The sequence below is a fragment of the Rhamphochromis longiceps genome, linkage group LG13, assembly GCF_057381845.1.
Source record: "Rhamphochromis longiceps isolate RC_006_pf linkage group LG13, R_longiceps_female_GT1.1, whole genome shotgun sequence".
NCBI lineage: Eukaryota > Metazoa > Chordata > Actinopteri > Cichliformes > Cichlidae > Rhamphochromis > Rhamphochromis longiceps.
This window is the reverse complement of record NC_140569.1, coordinates 17,808,348-17,827,333: the sequence shown is the minus strand read 5'-3', so window position 1 is coordinate 17,827,333 and position 18,986 is coordinate 17,808,348. Positions and strand designations below refer to the sequence as shown.

The 18,986-nt window shown below is 41.1% G+C and overlaps 3 protein-coding genes across 4 annotated transcripts; 2 read left to right on the top strand and 1 right to left on the bottom strand.

The window, feature by feature from the left end:
* Window positions 1-1,560: 1,560 nt before the first annotated feature.
* Window positions 1,561-4,305, bottom strand: LOC146655637 (uncharacterized). 2 transcript variants are annotated; one of them, XM_085428120.1, is made up of 3 exons: window positions 4,003-4,305; window positions 2,543-2,906; window positions 1,561-2,459 (listed from the first exon to the last, which is right to left on the bottom strand). In XM_085428120.1, exons 2-3 carry the CDS (start codon window positions 2,890-2,892, stop codon window positions 2,207-2,209), a joined length of 603 nt encoding a protein of 200 aa, XP_085284246.1. In that variant the 5' UTR covers window positions 2,893-2,906; window positions 4,003-4,305; the 3' UTR covers window positions 1,561-2,206. The 2 variants fall into 2 exon arrangements, with proteins under 2 accessions (XP_085284246.1, XP_085284247.1); XM_085428121.1 differs by lacking the exon at window positions 4,003-4,305 and adding an exon at window positions 3,783-3,994.
* A 191-nt stretch (window positions 4,306-4,496) lies between these two features.
* On the top strand, window positions 4,497-8,202 carry marveld1 (MARVEL domain containing 1). The gene has a single exon (XM_085428122.1). The coding sequence runs from the start codon at window positions 5,160-5,162 to the stop codon at window positions 5,643-5,645; it is 486 nt and encodes a 161-aa protein (XP_085284248.1). The 5' UTR covers window positions 4,497-5,159; the 3' UTR covers window positions 5,646-8,202.
* Window positions 8,203-12,409: 4,207 nt separating this feature from the next.
* LOC146655635 (phosphoglycerate mutase 1-like) lies at window positions 12,410-17,410 on the top strand. The gene is made up of 4 exons (XM_085428119.1): window positions 12,410-12,703; window positions 13,368-13,642; window positions 14,622-14,802; window positions 16,187-17,410. The coding sequence occupies exons 1-4, from the start codon at window positions 12,565-12,567 to the stop codon at window positions 16,354-16,356; spliced, it is 765 nt and encodes a 254-aa protein (XP_085284245.1). The 5' UTR covers window positions 12,410-12,564; the 3' UTR covers window positions 16,357-17,410.
* Window positions 17,411-18,986: the final 1,576 nt, after the last annotated feature.

Genomic DNA, 18,986 nt, shown 5'->3' with positions numbered 1-18,986 from the left:
CAACAAGGTGAGAAGTTCACCGAAGAGAGGATTAACTCTGAGCCAGACTCCTGCTTTCTCTGTACTGAGGAGTCAGCTGAGGTTTCAGCTCCTATGAAGCAGCCCCATGGATGCCTCAGTTTTGCCTCAGTAGGAGTTAGGGGGGAAATGGAGGCGAAGAGGACATCTGGTGGATACAGAGTAAATGTGATCCTTCACACAATCTGGAAGATAAAGTCCTTCCTGTACTACTCTGTGGTATCTGTGTGAGCACAAAGACACTGGGTGGTGGGATGGATTAAAAAAACAAAGTCTCATGGGCACATGTCAATTTTTCTTTCTTCTTTTAAATTGTTGAGAAAATGAATGACGTAGATTTTTTTTAAATAAACTGAAGCATAGACAGACATACACACCAGGACTGCTACCCTAACACTTGGATACTCCTTATTAAAGACTGGAGAAGCAGGATTGTCTGTTTGTCTAATAAAATTAGTCTGACCTTTAAGTTCATGAAAATTTTAATATGCAGTGAAAGTATGAGCGACATAACCATGCTCAATACAGCGCTTTAACTACAAAGTAAACCCTTTGGCGCCATCTAGTGACTGAAGGTCGTGAACGCTGCTTTCACAAATACACAAATACACCAGAGAGAAAATACAAAGACTTTATTACTAAAAATCAAAAATGACAATTTCAGTTTCCAGCCATCTGACGAGGTTTTATATTCATCGGCACAGTGGGATTTCACACTGTGAGCTTAAACACTGCTTTTTCAAGTTTGCCTTTCCCTGCGCAGCGAGCATTGCACTCAAAATGTATTATGTTTGACTACCTGACACTTTAAACAAATGAAGCTTTGGTGAAAATTCTATTCAATACACTGGGCATCCCTCCTCTTTATTCTATTATTTATGCTTTGATCTGCTTAACCACTCCCTCCAGAATGTGCCTCTTGATTTGTTTCTGGTGGCGCTATATGTGAGCTAATCAGTCTGCGTGGCTACTTTTTAATGTATATGCTTCATTCACTCTTTTAAGCCTTTGATTATCCAGCCTGCATCTCTAAATCTCTTTTATTCCACCATCTAGACACTCAAGCATCCTTCCTCTTTCTATTTACCTAATTTCTGTGTTGTCAGACTTAATAAACATCTTATGCATTCTGTACTTATCTCTGCTTATTGAAGCACAAACCAAGGACAAGATAAACTGGTGGAGCAGTTCAGTCAATGTAACATTTGACTCATTCACTCTGTACAATGACGTGAGTCCAGTGTTATTCCTACTTTTCATAATATTTATAATGTAGTGTAACGTACCACACTCGTGACTCCGGAACATGGGGGGTAAAATGCACCTGATCTTGGTTGTGTGACATTTTCCTTTTTCAGCATTGGTTAGTGTAAATACAAAATTTGAACATTAACATATTTTCAAGCTAAATTACAAACATATAAACACGTGTGCATACATAAAGTATATAATATAGAAATACATATAAGCCTTCTGTTGGTACCGAAAGTGTGACTTTGCAATATAGTTAAATCGTTTTATAACGGGTTGTCCGGATACTGATTTCTTTTTTTTTTTTTTTTTTTTTCCACATTACTCATCTTTTTATTAGTTGCAGTTATATACCATCTGTTTGTTGAGATCTTTAAAAAGAAGCTAATTTGCAGTCGGTTTGGTGTTACAAGATTGTTGCAGTCCCTGAAATACATTATATAGACAAAGTGTTGGTCCACTCTTCTTAATCTTTAAATCCAGATGTTTGCAGTCTTATTGCCACAGGTGTGCAAAACTAAGCGCATGGCCACGAAGTGTAATTTTACTCACTTTTGAAAGAATGAGTTGTTCTTTTTTTTTTTTTTTTTTTCTTTTTTTTTATACTGATACTGATTTCTAAAGGGAAACCACTTAAACTTATATCAGCAATAACAAATTGTCAGTGTGCCTGGTTAGTGTGGCTGGTAGGATGCATTTAAGAAAACACAAGGCAGTTATGGAGAGCCATTCACTGTAAAAAAGGTGTGAGATACCTTCAACCACTCACAGGTTTGTGCTGAAATGTTCAAGTGGATGTGTGGTGTGCCACAGGGCAGATCCTGCCAATAAGACACTTTGGTATTATGAGAAACTTTTCCGTTATTAGTTCCACCTAAAACTGCCACTGCCTGTGCCTGTGTTATATTTCAACCCCGTTCCAGTTTTGACTGTGAAGTCAGTGGAGTATTCGGTGTAGGTATCTCTCTGGTTTGTTCTCCCCTCCTCTTCTCAGTACTGAATTGGATCTGACTGGTTTCTCGGGTGTCATTGCAGGGTCCTGGCTCTCATTTAGTACCACTGAGGACCCTACTCTTCCTGTTCCTACTGAGGTGTGTCTTCGGGGCTCTGGACTGCTCTGTGCTCCTGCCTCAGAATCACTCTCCTCGCTGGGATCTTTCCCCTGGCTGCTTGGTGAGCTCTCCCCAATCCTGAGAGACAAAAATTCCTTTCAGGTTCACGTAACTGAAAGGTTGAGTTTTTTGAATATGTGTTAGGTTAGCAGTGTTTCTACCTGAGGTGGCTGAAGGCTCGCAGCCAGTGTGTGCCCAACGCATCCCTTCCATTAGTCCTTAGCCCTTTGTGGTGGCTTCGGGCCCTCAGTCCTATTAAGGCCTTAGCAAGTTCAGCCTCATCTCCGTGGCCCCAAATTAACTGGGCCCTCTGCTCCGCATCCTGGTCCCCTGCTGCCCTGAAGAGCCTCTGGAGCTGCCACAGATTCACATTGCTGAAAATGTTCGCTGACCCAGCCTTTCTGCTCCTCCTCTCAGACAGACGCCACAATGTGGAACGGCCCGCCAACATGGAGGAAGAAGGTGAGGCGGGTCCACTATCCATCCAGAGAAACACAGGCAAAGGTGGCATACACGGGGTCTATGCTGTGGAGAAGGAACGGAGAGTTTCAGCTCTGACATGAAGGGTGCTTAGGTTCTTAAATTCAGATTTGATTTAAAACAACAACAACAACAACACAATGGTCATGCCATGTGGAAATCTACAGCTGTCAAAGCACCTGGCAGTCAGCTGTGAGTCTTGAAGTTTGATTCTATAATCCTTCTTTAGGAAGTGAGTGACAGGCTGCACGTCAAAGCCCATTAGACTGCAGATGGTAACCTTGTCTTGCTTTCACATACAGTGAGCTTCTGAGTGGGATACTACCAGATAGATAAGTCATCAAGGTCATGACTGATCATGGGTCAGAGCACTCACTTCAGTGACCTCAATAAAGGTGTACTTACTGCCTTCCTGCACAGCTTTCATCTGTAATCCATCTAATAGAATTACTTGTTTAATCCAGCCTGCATTTGTTCTGTTTAAGTCCAGCATTATTTATGTACATTAATGTCTCAGATGTATCAGCTCCTGGCCAGGAAGGAAATTCCCCACACTCTATGAACCAAGTTTCATTCTGCAAAGGTCCACGTCTGCTTTCCCTGTTACACATTAACTGTTTTGTTCCACATGTTTCATAACCGTAGAAGCCTCGGACAGTTTCCTGTGCTCTGTGAGTGTGTGTCATCACAGCCAAACTATAAACAAGAATTCACATTGTAAGCTACTTTGCATGACATCCAAACACTGACGCTGCGGTGTGCGGCTTTAACGCAATGTCGCACATCTACAGAGCTGTTTAGCGTTCGCTTTAAAAGTAGGTTACACCAACCCAAACGTCACTGACTTCTCCTTTCATTCCCCTAGCTGCGTTTACTGTTTGCATAACAAACAGCTGCGGATCACTGGTGCAGACAACCTACCGGGTCGCTTTCAAAATGAACGCTTCTAGAAAAAGTTCAGTTGATCCTTGAAATAACCTTGTTTTAAAAAAAAATAAAATAAAATAAAATAAAGCAACATGCATGCAGAGAATAAAAAGTAATAGCCCTAATCCGCGCTGTGTTCGCTGCCCTGTGGGCAAAAGGCAGCAAACAAGAATCTCATGAGAGTCATGTGGACAATAAAAAAGCTTCTGCTTACCCGGAGATGACACCGAAATGTTCACTTTTCTTCTATCGCATCTCTCTCTTTCTCTGCTTTGTATTCATCGGTGTGCCTATTCCACTCAAAACTACTCCAGCCGCTGCAGGACCGGGTTTGCCCAGCCTCCGCGATCATTAAGTGTCCTCGGTCTGGCTGTCAATCACAAATAAGATCTGAAGTATATTCTACTCCAGCCTGTCTGGGCTTGGTCAACGTTTTCGCTCCACCAATACCCGCTTTAACTGGGTGGGACATGTCATTGGTCCCGCCTATTGGCCACGTAGGGCGTGCGCACTGAAATCCATTGACGTCAATGAGCCTGGCTGGCACGAGAAGCATCTGTCAATTATGCGAGAAAGAAGCAACATGTGATAATCCTGCGCCTTACACACGTAAACACAGTGACGCAGGGGGCTCATAAACACTGGTGCTGTACGAACAGACGGTGTATTATCATGGCATGTTAGAGCGGAAAGGCAAAGTGGAGAACAATGCCACATCTTGATAATAAAGAAGAAAAATAAGCGCTTCCCGCTGGTTACCTATTAAACAAGGGCTTGGCACAACGGGTAGCCTATATTTTGATCTGGCAGATTTTAGACCGGATGCCCTTCCTGACGCAATCCCAAAGGGATGTGTGTCTCCTCCTGGAATCGAGGCATGGATTTTTCAGCCGAAAGAAACTAAAGTTTCTTGGCTCTAAAGTTGAAGCGTCGAGGTTTGATGTTTGTACATGCATGTTATACATTCCGTCACACTGGTATATAAAAAGGGGAACTACACGAGGAATCTAGCAGCGGATGGGTGAAGTGTTCGTTCAGTCCAGCAGAGGAGGAGCAGGCTTTGAATTACAGGCCACCCCCTATCCATCTCCCAGCCCCCCTACACAGATGCAACATTCAACGGAGGAAAAACGGAAAAGACGAAACACACAAGAAGGTTTATCATTTCAAAACTCCGGAGCTGTGGAAAGAACAGAGAGTTCCTTTTAACCCCACACTCACCCGCTTTTGTCCCACCAGAAGCCCGGCCCTCCAGGCCTTTTATTTTCACACTTTGCCCATCTTTTCCCCAGCTGTTTGCAGCTGGCAAAAAAGCACCCGCCCTGTTCGGGAAAAAGTGGACCGAGAGTGACCGGAGGAGGAGAGAGAACGATGCCACCCGAACCTCCCCAGCCGCAGGTGAGGGGGAACATCCCGAAGTTCCTCAGGAGTTTTATGGGAATTACGCGGATCCTGCAGATCGTGTTCGGAGCCTGCCTGTGGGTAACCATCGCCGCCAACAAATACGGGGGGTCTATCCACTTCGTGCTGTTCGTCGCTGTCTTCTTTTGGCTCCTCACCCTGGCCCTTTTCTTCCTCACCCTGCTGGACAAGCAGGACCTCGTGCCTTTGCTGGGAGGGGATCGCTGGTCGTGCACCAACCTGGCGCACGACGTGGTCGCCGCGGTGCTCTACCTGCCGGCCATAGGCGTCATGATCTACAATACCAATCGAAACTCATTCTGCAACTTGCCTCAGTACATGCATCCATGTCTGTACAAAGTCTACCTGACAGCCGCTGTGTTCGCCTGCTTCTGCTGGCTGGCTTACCTCCTGTCCGTTATTTTTGGAGCGTGCAGAAAGTGTCAAAGAGGGTGAACTGTTGAGCAGCGTGGAAGCCTAAGGGTGGTCATGGCAAGATGAGGAATAGTTAACGTCACTGTAATTTCACTCAGCGGTTACTCTAATCTCTGTTTTCTCCTCTCTCTTAACAATCCACGGTGGTGGTTAAACAGGATCGGCCACCGTTTTCTCGGTGTGTGTTTAATGGTTACTAACATGAAAGAGACCTGTTGGCTAAGTGGCTAAGTGCCGTGTATTGTCTCCTTGTTAAGCTCAACAATAGCCTATGTAGTTATGAAGACTCTTATAATATTAATGTATGGACTTGTTATTGTGGCCTAGCAGTATATTTAGTGGTAACAGTGAAATGGCCTTAACATAGCCTACATTTTGCAGATTACTATTGATACTGGTTAACAGTCCACCTTGAACTTTTTTTTAAATAGAATTGCTACAGTTTTTTTAACAGGTGTTTATTTTCATTACCTTTTTAAATATATTTTTATGTGTACTTATTTTTTACTAAAAGGTTGGACTGAAAAATCCGTGTGTTTGTTTGTTTGTTTGTTTGTTTGTTTGTGCCTTCTGTCCGAATGCTGTATACTCAACAACAAGGTGATAACAACAACTCCACAACACAGATGTGACTGGTGCTACAGTGTGTATGCTGAACAAAAACCTTTATCAACAGTTCATTGTGTAAAAATCCAAAGAGCAAAAAATAGGCTTTTATAATAAAGACTAGTCAGTCAGTGAGCTCTTTCTTTCATTGTGATCGTGTATCAGTGCTTTCAGATAAGTTGCTTCAGGACATTGTTTTAATTAAATCTGGAGACAAAACCGGACGAAGAGCACACACAGCACCAAGCCTTTTGTGGTCTTTTTTTTTCTTTTTAAATGAAACACATAATTAGAGCTGAACAGCAATGGAACTTCCTTTCAGGAGATTAAAGCGTCGGCCAATCAGCAGGGATCATTTACATGCTATGCCACAAAACCACATGAAAGACATCAAACCTTAGACCTATGTGCTTCTTGAAGTAAAATGACTCATTCGAAGGGGCGCAAACAAAATGCATGCGCTGTAGGATAGAGTTGTCTGGGAGTTATCCTACTTTGCAAAAGATGTCTGAGTGCGTGTGTTTAGTCTCGCGTGAACAATAATCTGGGAAGAGGCTTGTTCTTACCGGAACAGTCTGTTGGGGTTCTGGAGGTGGGCTAACATTCAGCCAATGAAAATAAAGCCCAGTGAGTTAGAAGATGATTTGATGTCTCATATATTCCAGTCAGCATACAGTTCCTAAAAACATGCTGCAGACAAGTTGCTTGAACAGCACCTAAAACTACATTCTGGCAACTTTTTGACCACCTTTATTCAAAAGAGGCTGATTTGTACTGATATGCTGCATCCTCATTGCTGATATGTAGTTAAAAAAACACAAACACACACTTTTCCTTTTTTGGACTTTACTTTTTTTTGCCTTGCATACTGGCAACAAACCATGATGAGTTTTTCTTGGAGAGGAGCGCAAGGATGAAATGTTGTATTATTACCGCTCCAAATTTTAGCATCAAGTGCCAGAATAAAGGCAACAGCCATGCAGTTAATGGATTATAGATCAGCAGTACAATTGAATTATTATCTGAAAAAGAGCTGAAAAAAATGCTTTTGATTTTGGGAAACATCTGTGGCCAGAATTTCCGGAGTGAAAGAGTTAACATTAACCAGCTGGAGCATCAGGATATAAATCTAGTGCTTCTAAAGGAGGGAAGGAGCCCCCCTTCCACACACGCACACATGCACCCCTCCCTTCCCCCTCTGAGATCAGGAGTGTCGTCCTGTCCACGTGTCGGCGCCTGTGGGAAAGCACTGTTGTATACAACCAAATGGAGACGGCACATAACAGCCCACTTTAAACAAAGCAGTATCAAACCGAAGCCATGGTTTCGGTTTGATACTGAAAGTACCCACGGAGAGTCAGTTCAAGTTTTGGATGACTCACGGTGACGGTGGACGCTCACAGTTAAGGTCACAAAAGGAGTCTCCACATTTAAACCTTTAAATTTGACCACATTTACAGGCCCCTCGTTATTCACTGACCGCAGTTTAAAGATCTTGTGTTTTGTGAATGAGTTCATTGTGAGTTTATTTCATAAACATTACATCGATTGTGCAAACAATGAACCCATTTAATCACAGGTAGCGAGACTGGAAATTTACTGGTGTTGGTGCAACAAGGGCGAGGTTGTTGTTTTGGGTTGTTTTTTTTGTTTGCTACAAGGGGCGAAAAGAAAACCCAGACACATAGTACATATAGAGTCAGACCATACCCTGGAGTGCCAACTGTGTGATATTTTTTCTGGCAAGTCGACCAAAGAGACGTTTCCTGTATGCCTGCATGCACTCTCCCACCCTTTTGCAAGCAACCAAGTTATAAAGAGTTACTCTGCCTCTCCTTGGAAGCATAGCACCCTGTTACAAACTGCAGCCGTGGACTGATGTCACAGAAAAACTTTATTGATCTAACAATGAGGCCAAAAATGGATAACAATGACATGACTATGTCTTATGGTTGTAATTAAATCACTGGTAAGAAAACCAAATCCAAGACTGTCTTGTTTTTTTGTTTAAAAACAAAACTTTATACTGCCAGACGTACAGTATTTAACAGGTTAGATGAACAGGAGGCTCAGTCTGGCTAAATTTAAAAGGAACAGCACACCGTTTGGAACTGTATCACCTCTCTTTGATTTTCATTTGGAGACATTTTCTTATTTTGAAAATTCCACACGTGCAGTGGAAGCAGTTTTGTTGCTTCCTGTCCACAAAAGCGGTGAGTAGAGCTGTTTCCTCTAATATGGGAGGAAACATATAATCATATGATGAGTGATTTTAAAAAATTGATTGAAATTCTGTCCCTGATGCCTTACATTGACATCTGGTCAGGATGATTATGGACAAGAGGAACCGAGAACATAAGAAGTGATCGAAATACCTTCTGTATAATTTTAAGACAGACTTGAAATAAACATGCATCCATCTTTTGAACATTTTGGGATTTATACATGCTCAGCATTATTCAAATGGAAATGTTCACATTTAAGAAACATTCACTTTAAAACCACATCCTTCTCTTTTTACTGAGCCTAGTCCTGATCTTCATCCCAGTAGATGATTTGGCAAAGCATTCTCACCAACCAGACCTGGTGGCCTATGACATTGTATTTTTTAGCAGTAAGAGCCAACTCCAAGACTGGAAGAGGTCCTCCGTGTTCCTAGACACCCAAATTCTTGGTGGGTAACTCCCATTGGAAGTGTTCTGTCCTACCCGTGTGTCCTATCAGTTTGTTTGGCTCTTTATTTCCTGTTGGCAGACATCGTGTCTCACTTGGGGAGGTTACGTGTACTCAGATGAAACATGAAAACACTGACAAAAGCACACAGCCGTGCCCTGTTAAGCACATTTTAATCGGCAAGTGCTGAGACGTACATTCCACCACTGCAGAGAGGGAAAGAGGGGCTGACAAACCAAATGGAGGCCAACTGAACAAGTGAATGAGCAGGGGGGGGGAGATGTGCAAAAACGTCTTTGAGTTCCCAGCAAGAATCTGAGATTGACATTTCCTGTCTGTGTAAGGCATGAATCAGCACAGTGTTCTGGGCATGGAAGGTTTGTTTGCCAGTGATGTTTCAGTTTCTGGTTTCCTATGGTAACTGGGATTTCTTATTCTTATATCTGTTACAGCATTTTTTACCCAGACAATTTCTGAATGTTCGCAGTGTTCATGTGTTGTGCGAAGGGAATGTCAGCGAGTGGTGGGAAAGGATAATTGCTATTTATAGCCTTGAAAATACCACAGCTTCCCTCCTCAGTCTGCCAGTCCTTAGTCAAGATGTTGAGTGTGTTACAGAGTGAATGTGTCAGGAAAAAGGGGAGGGTGTGGTGAAGTTTTTTGCGTCACTGGGTGGATAAAATGGCAAATTTTCTGTCTGACATTTAATGATTCTTATTTCCAACTTACATTATTCACCCTTCATTCGTTCGTCATTAAATCTTAATGTCAAAGATGATTATTTTTCCTGTGCCCCAAAACTCTTTATGTGCTGTGTACACATACGCACTCTGGGATGTAAAACAAACATTCCTTCCAAGCGTGGATCATGGAGTCCTTGTTAATAGCTCACATGGCTCTGAACTGTTTCCCAGCTCAAGTTTACCCAAGCACAGTCTTCACACAAAGAGATCCAAACACTTTTAGTTACATCACACTGCTGTTGTAAGGAAAAACAGCAAATAGCTCTTTCAACCCATATCCCCTCAATGTGTTTAAAACAAATGTGCCTGAGGACATGACACAAGAAAAAAAGAAATATTTGTTTTAATTTTAAACTTTAGATTGTCACACATTGACTTGTTTCTGATAGATTCAACTGCACCACAAATCTCTACATGTCTAAAATCTATGTGTAACGCACAACTTTTCACACACTGTTACAAATTCTTGCTATGATCCAGGCATCCTCTGCGACTGCAAGCAAGGACTAATTTTACCCACAAGGAGGCACAATTGGGACAAAGCATTCAAATGAGTATTTCTCATAGCTGTCCCATCCACAGCCACTGAGAGTCATGAGAGGGTTGCAGTGGGACAATGGATTGTTTGACTGTTGTCAATGGCAAAGGGGGTCCAGCCCTGCAGTAGCAAGGTGTAATTAATGAAGTGGCGAGTCAGTGTATTACTCTCATTTGTCCTTTTCAAGACTATTAAGAGACATTAAGAGAAATATTACAGATATGTACTATTTCTTGTTCATCAGTTGAACTACTTATTCTTCTACAAAAGATCCGTTTTCTTGAGTTCTCTTTACACTGAAGGTTTTTGATGATATCCATGTGGTTTTCATTGACTCATCAGAGGCTTGTTCCAGTAAATCAGCTTTCAGACACTGTTCACATGCACAAAAAATGCTGTTCCTCAATTTGCCCACTGAATACTTAGTAGTATTGCAGTATTGTAAAAGATAACATCAGAACACACAAGTCCATATTTAGCAAAGAGGACCATTCTTGGGGCTGACTAGCTTCACTGGAAATTTCTAAGAAGTAATGCAAAGGCCATTTTGGATTAGTTTAGATCTAGAGCATGACCACAAGATTAAAAGTGACAAGACAACCAAAATACCAACATATGTTTATCACTCATAAAGACTTTGCTTTAAAAATGTAGCAAAATATCTGTCAAAAGTAGGATGTAACAGTGGATGAAGGGGAAAGGTCCCATTTACTGATTCAAGTCTAACAATTCTAGTTGTAACATATGGTTGTAATGAAATGAAGAGGAGAAACATTGATGCAGCAATGTGTTAAATAAAACTTGAAAGAACCAGTGACTGCTGAGTGTCACTGATTTCTCAACTTGGCTCAACATCCAACTCTTGGCACCCAAGACTCCAGACATGATAAGGAACTCTTTGAAACACCGTCACAAATGGCTGGTTATCAGGATTTGCACAAAAGCGGAGTATACGACTATAAATATACTGTGTTTCGTCAGGTTTGCAGTGAAACATTTGATATTAAATCTGAAGCTGGACAAAAGTGAAGTTTCTTCACTGGATGTTTAGGCTTGCCAGATAAGTCAGACATTACTTAGATTCTGATTTTATTTGTTATTCATGAGATTTTATTCAGTATGTCACACAACCCGTCTCTCATATCAGCTCCTTTTTGTTGTTTTATTTTGCTCTTTTCTTACAAACGCGGTTACTTAACCTTTTAGTTCTTAAGAATCTCTCTATAAATACACAACTGCTACATTTCAGTGTCACGGGGGTGATCCTGGTCATTTCCCCATTAAAGGGAACTGTTAAGCTTTTCTTTATGGTGGCTGTGGCTACAATGTAGCTTGCCATCACCAGTGTGTGAATGGGTGGATGACTGGATGTGTGAAGCGCTTTGGGGTCCTTAGGGACTAGTAAAGCACTATATAAATACAGGCCATTTACCATTTCTTTATTTCCTATCATGAAAAATTATACCAATTACTGAAGTGGGTGTTCATATTACAGATGAACAAATAATAAAGTCATCATATATACAAATAATCTCTGTAATCTCTGCTGGAAAATAAGAGGGGCTGTTAATAATTTGGTTGCCAGGCACTCAGAAGCATAGCATCTCTATCCAACTGCTGTTCAAACTTTCTGTTTGTGAAATGCAACCAATGAGAAGACAGCTCAACAAATTATGCAATACTTCTAATAGAGTAAATATGAAACGGGTATTGATAGCAATAGATTTTAAATGTATAGCCATTTCAGTAAGCAGTAGCAACAGTTAAATGTTTTATAGGCAAAGCACAAACAGGTAAAATAGAGATGCAACCAGATTATTGCAAATGCAAATGTCCATTAGAGAATTAACTTCTTTGCCTTTCTTACATGCTGCTTTCTTACACTATACCCATAAAATATAATATAAATATATTCATATTTCAAATATAAAATATGTTTTGTAAAGTATTAACTAATCGCCAGATAGATAGATAGATAGATAGCTAGATAGATAGATAGATAGATAGATAGATAGATAGATAGATAGATAGATAGATAGATAGATAGATAGATAGATACTATTGAAAAGACAAACAGCCTAAAGAAAATCAATAGAGTACAATGTACAACATGAAGGTCGGAGATTCTCCACCGTTCACTCCCACCTCGCCCATTGGTTGATAAACATCATTCTGCTGAGCCTCATTGGTTCTGAAAACCAGGAAGTGGGGGAGTAGCCAATCCAAGGGATAAAACGGTTTGACAGCAGCAAGTGGAGTCGTCTATGTCTCTGGAGTTGGGGGGTATAGATTCGGCATCCTCAGCATCCTTCAAAAAAATACTTAAACTAACTAGTTTTCATTGACTGAAGCAATCGGCTGAGACATATCTGTATCACTCATGGCAGCCTACAAATTAGTGCTGATTCGTCACGGAGAGAGCAACTGGAACCAGGAGAATCGCTTCTGTGGGTGGTTTGATGCAGATCTGAGCGAAACAGGTGAAAAGGAGGCGAAGAGGGGAGGACAGGCCCTAAAAGGTGAGGACGAACCGATGTGAAGTCTTCCTTCATTCCGTATGGTATCGCGCTCTCGGCAACTAGCAATTGCATAACCGCATACTCTGAGCGCATCGGGTCATATACCGCCCCCTGACCGTGTGCAGACGTGCTGAGGCGATGCTTTTATGTGGCTGCATTGCAACAGAAATAAAGGCCTGCAGAGCAGAGAGGGGAAAAAAACCTTCAAAGTAATGTATTTAGTTAAATGTTCATGCAGCTGGCTCTTTCACCCAGCTTCAATCAGAAGACCTAATTTTTTACGGCTCAATAATAGCTAGACTTCTGAGCCCCAACCAAAATAGTCAAGTCATTTTTCCGTGCAGTCATACCAAACAGCGGTCATTGTGTTATAATTAGATGCTTTTCATTGTTATATGCACCATACCTTCTATTATAAGGTTGAGGTTTTTGACTGCAGAGGCATATTAGAGACATCATCTTGAGCTCTGAGCAATCCTAAATGTAATTTCTGCAAGGCCTGAGATACAGGCTTATCTCTCTCTATACCATCATTGGCATTATTCCAGGTGTTATTCATAAACAGCAGAGTGAAGAAATGTAATAACTACACAACTATGCAAGAAATATATATTTTACCAGACAAAAAAACCCTGCAGTGTCTCACACTCTATGAATCTCACAGATGCTAGCTTTGAGTTTGACATTTGCTACACCTCCGTGCTGAAGCGAGCCATCAGGACACTGTGGCTGGTTTTGGACAGCATTGACCAGATGTGGGTGCCTGTTCATCGGACATGGCGGCTCAACGAGCGTCACTACGGAGGCCTGACGGGGCTAAATAAGGCAGAGACTGCTGCCAAGCACGGAGAGGCTCAGGTGAAGGTCTGGAGGCGCTCATTTGATATCCCACCTCCTCCCATGGGTCCAGACCACGACTACTATACTATCATCAGCAAGGTAAGATATCATATTGGCAGTGCATGAACACAATCAATGAACTTTGCTGACGTCCGAGAGAAACAATGGTTTTGTACATATTGACTTTCTTAATCAAGTATCTCCAAACAAACGTAACAAAAATGAGCCACGACTTGAACATATCTCTGAATCCAGGCCTAACCAGCTTTATGAGAGAAATCAGTAGAAATGGCACGAGTGTTTAGAGAGAAAATAGTGGATTTAACATCATGTGTCTCAATCTTTTTATCTCCAGCATACTTAGCTTAAATACCACAACAGTGCATAAATCAAGCATGGCCACCACAGAGACGTAGTAGGTTACTATTTGCCAGTAGGAGCCTTAATGCTATTGCCTAATACTAAGTTCAGTGTGAGTTAATGTATGACTGAAAGAGTTCTTCTGCATTCAGGTTCAAAGTTCAAGTCAAGGTAGAAACAAATTTCTCATGTCTTCCTTTCTATTTTTGAAATGTGTAACGTCGGGTTGCGTTTAGTGGTTGAGAGGAGGCGGCAAAACACCTAGCAGGGTAGCCAAAAGAATACACACTCACGCTGGCGTTGGGGATTCCACAGTGTGTTCTTTAATATACCTTCTCTTCATCAACCATATAAGCCCGGTTGAACGGCTGCAGCTTAACAAACATAGCGCACAGTGTTCGTACAACCCATAACGTTGCAAACAAAGGTGTCTGGAGAGGTAAAACATAAAATCCGTCCCTCCTCATGTACTAGCGTGCAAGCACATGTCCACACCATCACAGAGAGAGAGAGCAGAGAGACCAGTGGCACACACTGATGACACCATCAACCCTCGACTTGGGTGTCTCAAAGGGACACCACACCATAGTGGCTGTTACAAATGTAATATAAAAAAAAACGTGGGTTTTTTGGGTGGGGGGTAAAATAAAGCTTAAGATGCTATCTCAGTTTTTTGTTCTGTTATTTAGTTTGTACAATGAAGTTGTTATGTTTGCAGGATCGTCGTTATGCAGACCTGACTGACGACCAGCTTCCTTCCTGTGAGAGCCTTAAGGACACCATTGCACGGGCGCTGCCCTTCTGGAACGAGGAGATCGCCCCTCAGATCAAGCAGGGAAAGCGGGTGCTGATCGCCGCCCATGGTAACAGTCTGAGAGGGATCGTCAAGCACTTGGAGGGTGAGTAACACTAAAGCTTCACTTAGACTTCTGCGAGAAATCTACATTCTCTGGTTACATCCTAACTGGTGATGTAACCAGAAACTCCTTTTATCCCTACACCACAACCTTTCAAGCAATTCACGTCGTAGTATGCTTGCAGTTACATTGTAGTTACATTTCTCAGGAGGTCATGTAGAAGGTTGCAGCGCAGTGTTAAAATGGGGTTCTGGTTATAGTGTAAGTTACGGCGGAAATCTGATGCAAAAGTATGAGTCACATGGAAATGTTTTAAAATTCAGAATTTGACTTGGTAGGTTCACAAATATATATTCATGCTTTAATGTTCAAAAAACACATTATTTTCTCATACTGTTCACTGCTTAATCACCTCTACTTTATATGTTATGTTTATGTATTTGCTTGAAACTAGCGACTGAGCCCAGAAACACATCAAGAAAGTGTTTACTGAAACATAAGTAAACATAAGTCTTTTTTGTAAGCATAGGGGCACCCCCCCCCCCCCCCCCCTCCTCATCCTTCAGAAGAATGCACGTTTAACCCTTTATTGACCAAGATTCATACAAAATGTTTCTTAGGAACAGTTGAATTCTCTATCTAGCCCAACTGCTTGAGAGGTAAGGTGATGTGAAGTTCACATGGTAAACTCCAGGTGGAGCTGTTTCTTCTTTTTTGTTTGTTTGTGCTCAGACAGCATAGCCTTGTGAATCCATTATGATACCATAAATATCCCCGTAAAGCTTGTCTTTTCTTCTTTCCACAATCATTTGAATTTTGTCTTTAGCATAAACAGTTATGCAGTTACAGTCATTTTAAAGTTAAGGTACTTCTGCATTAGCTTTACATTTTCAGCACAGACGCCATCCCTGTTATTTAGACTGTCTCTGCACTTCATTTTAGCTCCTTTCCTCCCCATGTACCTTTGATGATGAGTGTTGACACTTCACTATATATCAGTTAAGATGTGCTTTGACAATCTTTACAATAGGTTAGGGTTTTTTCCAGCCCTGGTAGGCCATATCGGTAGAGAGCACCCTCACGAACCTATTCTATTTTGTTCTGTAGGATGGCTTTAAATATGAAAGAAAAGAAAAGCAAATTAAGGGTCCCCCCTAGGCATCAAGGGTGAAGAAGTTAAGGCCCCCCTTCCAAACAAAAGGGTGTTCCACTTGGCTAGTTGGTTATTATAAGCTCCTAAGGACCGAAAGATAAAATAAACAGACATTAATGAGGGGCTATAGCTAAAAGCCTAGGCTAGAGGAAAAAAACAAAACAAAACAGGATATGGTTATACAGAGAACTGGGGAGTACCCTGTAGTCAATCACTCTGTCAGCAATTGCAGTAATTCTGTACAAAATGACATTTTGTCTGTTCTTTTTGTAGGAATGTCAGATGAAGACATCATGGAGCTGAACCTGCCAACAGGGATCCCTATCCTTTATGAGCTCGACAAAAACCTGAAGCCAGTGAAGCCAATGCAATTCCTTGGAGACGAGGAGACTGTACGCAAAGCCATGGAGGCCGTTGCTGCTCAGGGAAAGGCCAAGAAGTGAAAAACACCATGAAAGCTCCCTTTGTGTTCGATGGAACAGGTTGTCCCTAACAGCTGGCTTTAGATTAGTGTTTCCTCTAAATTCTGATTTATTTTTAGTTGTAATATGTGATGAATATACTGTAGTTTGCTGTCTGTTTGTACAGTACAGGGGAGCAGTAGACAGTAAATGACTGATAAACATTAGAGCCATGGAGCGCATGACTTTCAAGAGATTGTAAATATTTTTGCCTAATTATTACATTATAATCTTATATTCTAACCTTTACAGTGCAAGTATTGAAAGAGAATTAGCAATGCCGTCAAAAAAGACAATAACTAGAATATGTAATTTATGTCCTTTTTCACTAATGACAGAATTATAACACTTTGTTTTTGTTGTTACATGAAACAGGTCTTTGGTTGTGACATCGTTAAGCAAATGGCTGTGATATCTGAATGCCTTTAAATAGTAAAAAAGCAGAGGAAAGACTAAAATCCACGTATCCATTTTATGCTGCAGGCAATTCCAAGGTTAGCAATACTATTTACATGAAGAGATGAGGTCTCGGTTTGCCTCACATACAATACTGCTACTTTATTTTGGTGAGAGACTAGCAGCGGTTAAGAAATTATACCTGTTTAGATGGCATTGTTATTTCTCTGGGTGACCTAGGATACTGGGATATTGTGGGGTATTATAAATTAATTTAAAATATAGATTTTTTACATAAATAGTACCACCAAAGTGTACAGAAGTTATTTTCTAAGTCATTAATTTCATGCTTTTCACTAATAACAGGATGTAATGTTACAATCTCTTGAGAGCAGGATGGGATGATAAGGAAAGGCTAACAGTCCTTTTCTCTTATTTTGCTTGTCTATGATTGAAATATATGCTGTCTCCTATGTTGTTGCTGTCTGTGTTATTTGTTGACATTTTGAATGGTGCTATGCTGTGTGTTTTGCACCGTACATGTGATCAATCCACTGTTTAGACAATGATATTGTGACAAATGAATCATAGGAATAAAGATAAAAGGTCTACATTTATCATTGCACTTGTTAATGTGTTTCTTTCTCCTCATCCTATTCCATCAGCTGACCTTGCAGCTGATTTTAGACCAGCTAAAAATGTGTGAAGTGGTACAAGCAGTTATTAGTTTTTGGGGGGAATTACTTTTTCACACAGTGACAGGTAGGTCTGGGTGGCTTTTTCCCCTTAATAATTGAATTTAGATCTGCGTTTTGTATTTACTTGGGTTATCTTTGTCTAATATTAAAATGTGTTTAATTATGTGTTTGGTATGTAAATGTAACAAATATCCAAAAGTAAAATGAATGAAGCATGAAATCTTGGTGGTGGTCAAACCACAGTTTTGACTAAATTCATGAAGGAGAGGGTATTTTTTTTTGTCCCAGGGGCATATTGTATTTGCAAGACATTTTCCAGAATTAACCATTTCTCATGACGACCTCGAAAAAAATGAAAAATTACAATGTGGGTTCTAATAGATGGATTCAGCTCTATTTCTGGAGAAACTGATCAGGAAGGCTGGCTCTGTGGTCGGCATGAAGCTGGACACTCTGGTGACAGTGGCAGAGAAAAGGACATTAAAGAAACTGCTGGACATTATGAACAATGCTGGGCATCCTCTGCACACGGCCATTAACAACCAGAAGAGTCTGTTCAGTGACAGGTTGCTTCTCCCCAAGACAAGAACTAACAGACTTAAAAACTCCTTTGTCCCACACGCCATCAGACTGTTTAACTCCTCTCTGGAGGGGAGAGGGAGGGGAAACAGGAAACAGGAGGACAAAGGAGGGGGGAACAACTAAGCTGTAGTGCCTCTTCACCTCACTGTACAATACCTTGTGCAATACTTTTTGTAAATAGTCAACAGTGCAATAGACTCAATACTTGAAATGTGCAATTCACTTGTATTTTTTTTTATTCCTATTTGTCTCTGTGTGTATATATATATATATATATATATATATATATATATATATATATATATATATATATATATATATATATACACACACACACACACACACACATATACATACACACATATACACAGTGGGGCAAAAAAGTATTTAGTCAGCCACCGATTGTGCAAGTTCCCCCACCTAAAATGATGACAGAGGTCAGTAATTTGCACCAGAGGTACACTTCAACTGTGAGAGACAGAATGTGAAAAAAAAAAAATCCATGAATTCACATGGTAGGATTTGTAAAGAATTTATTCGTAAATCAGGGTGGAAAATAAGTATTTGGTCAATAACAAAAATACAACTCAATACTTTGTAACATAACCTTTGTTGGCAATAACAGAGGTCAAACGTTTACTGTAGGTCTTTACCAGGTTTGCACACACAGTAGCTGGTATTTTGGCCCATTCCTCCATGCAGATCTTCTCGAGAGCAGTGATGTTTTGGGGCTGTCGCCGAGCAACACGGACTTTCAACTCCCGCCACAGATTTTCTATGGGGTTGAGGTCTGGAGACTGGCTAGGCCACTCCAGGACTTTCAAATGCTTCTTACGGAGCCACTCCTTTGTTGCCCGGGCGCTGTGTTTTGGATCATTGTCATGTTGGAAGACCCAGCCTCGTTTCATCTTCAAAGTTCTCACTGATGGAAGGAGG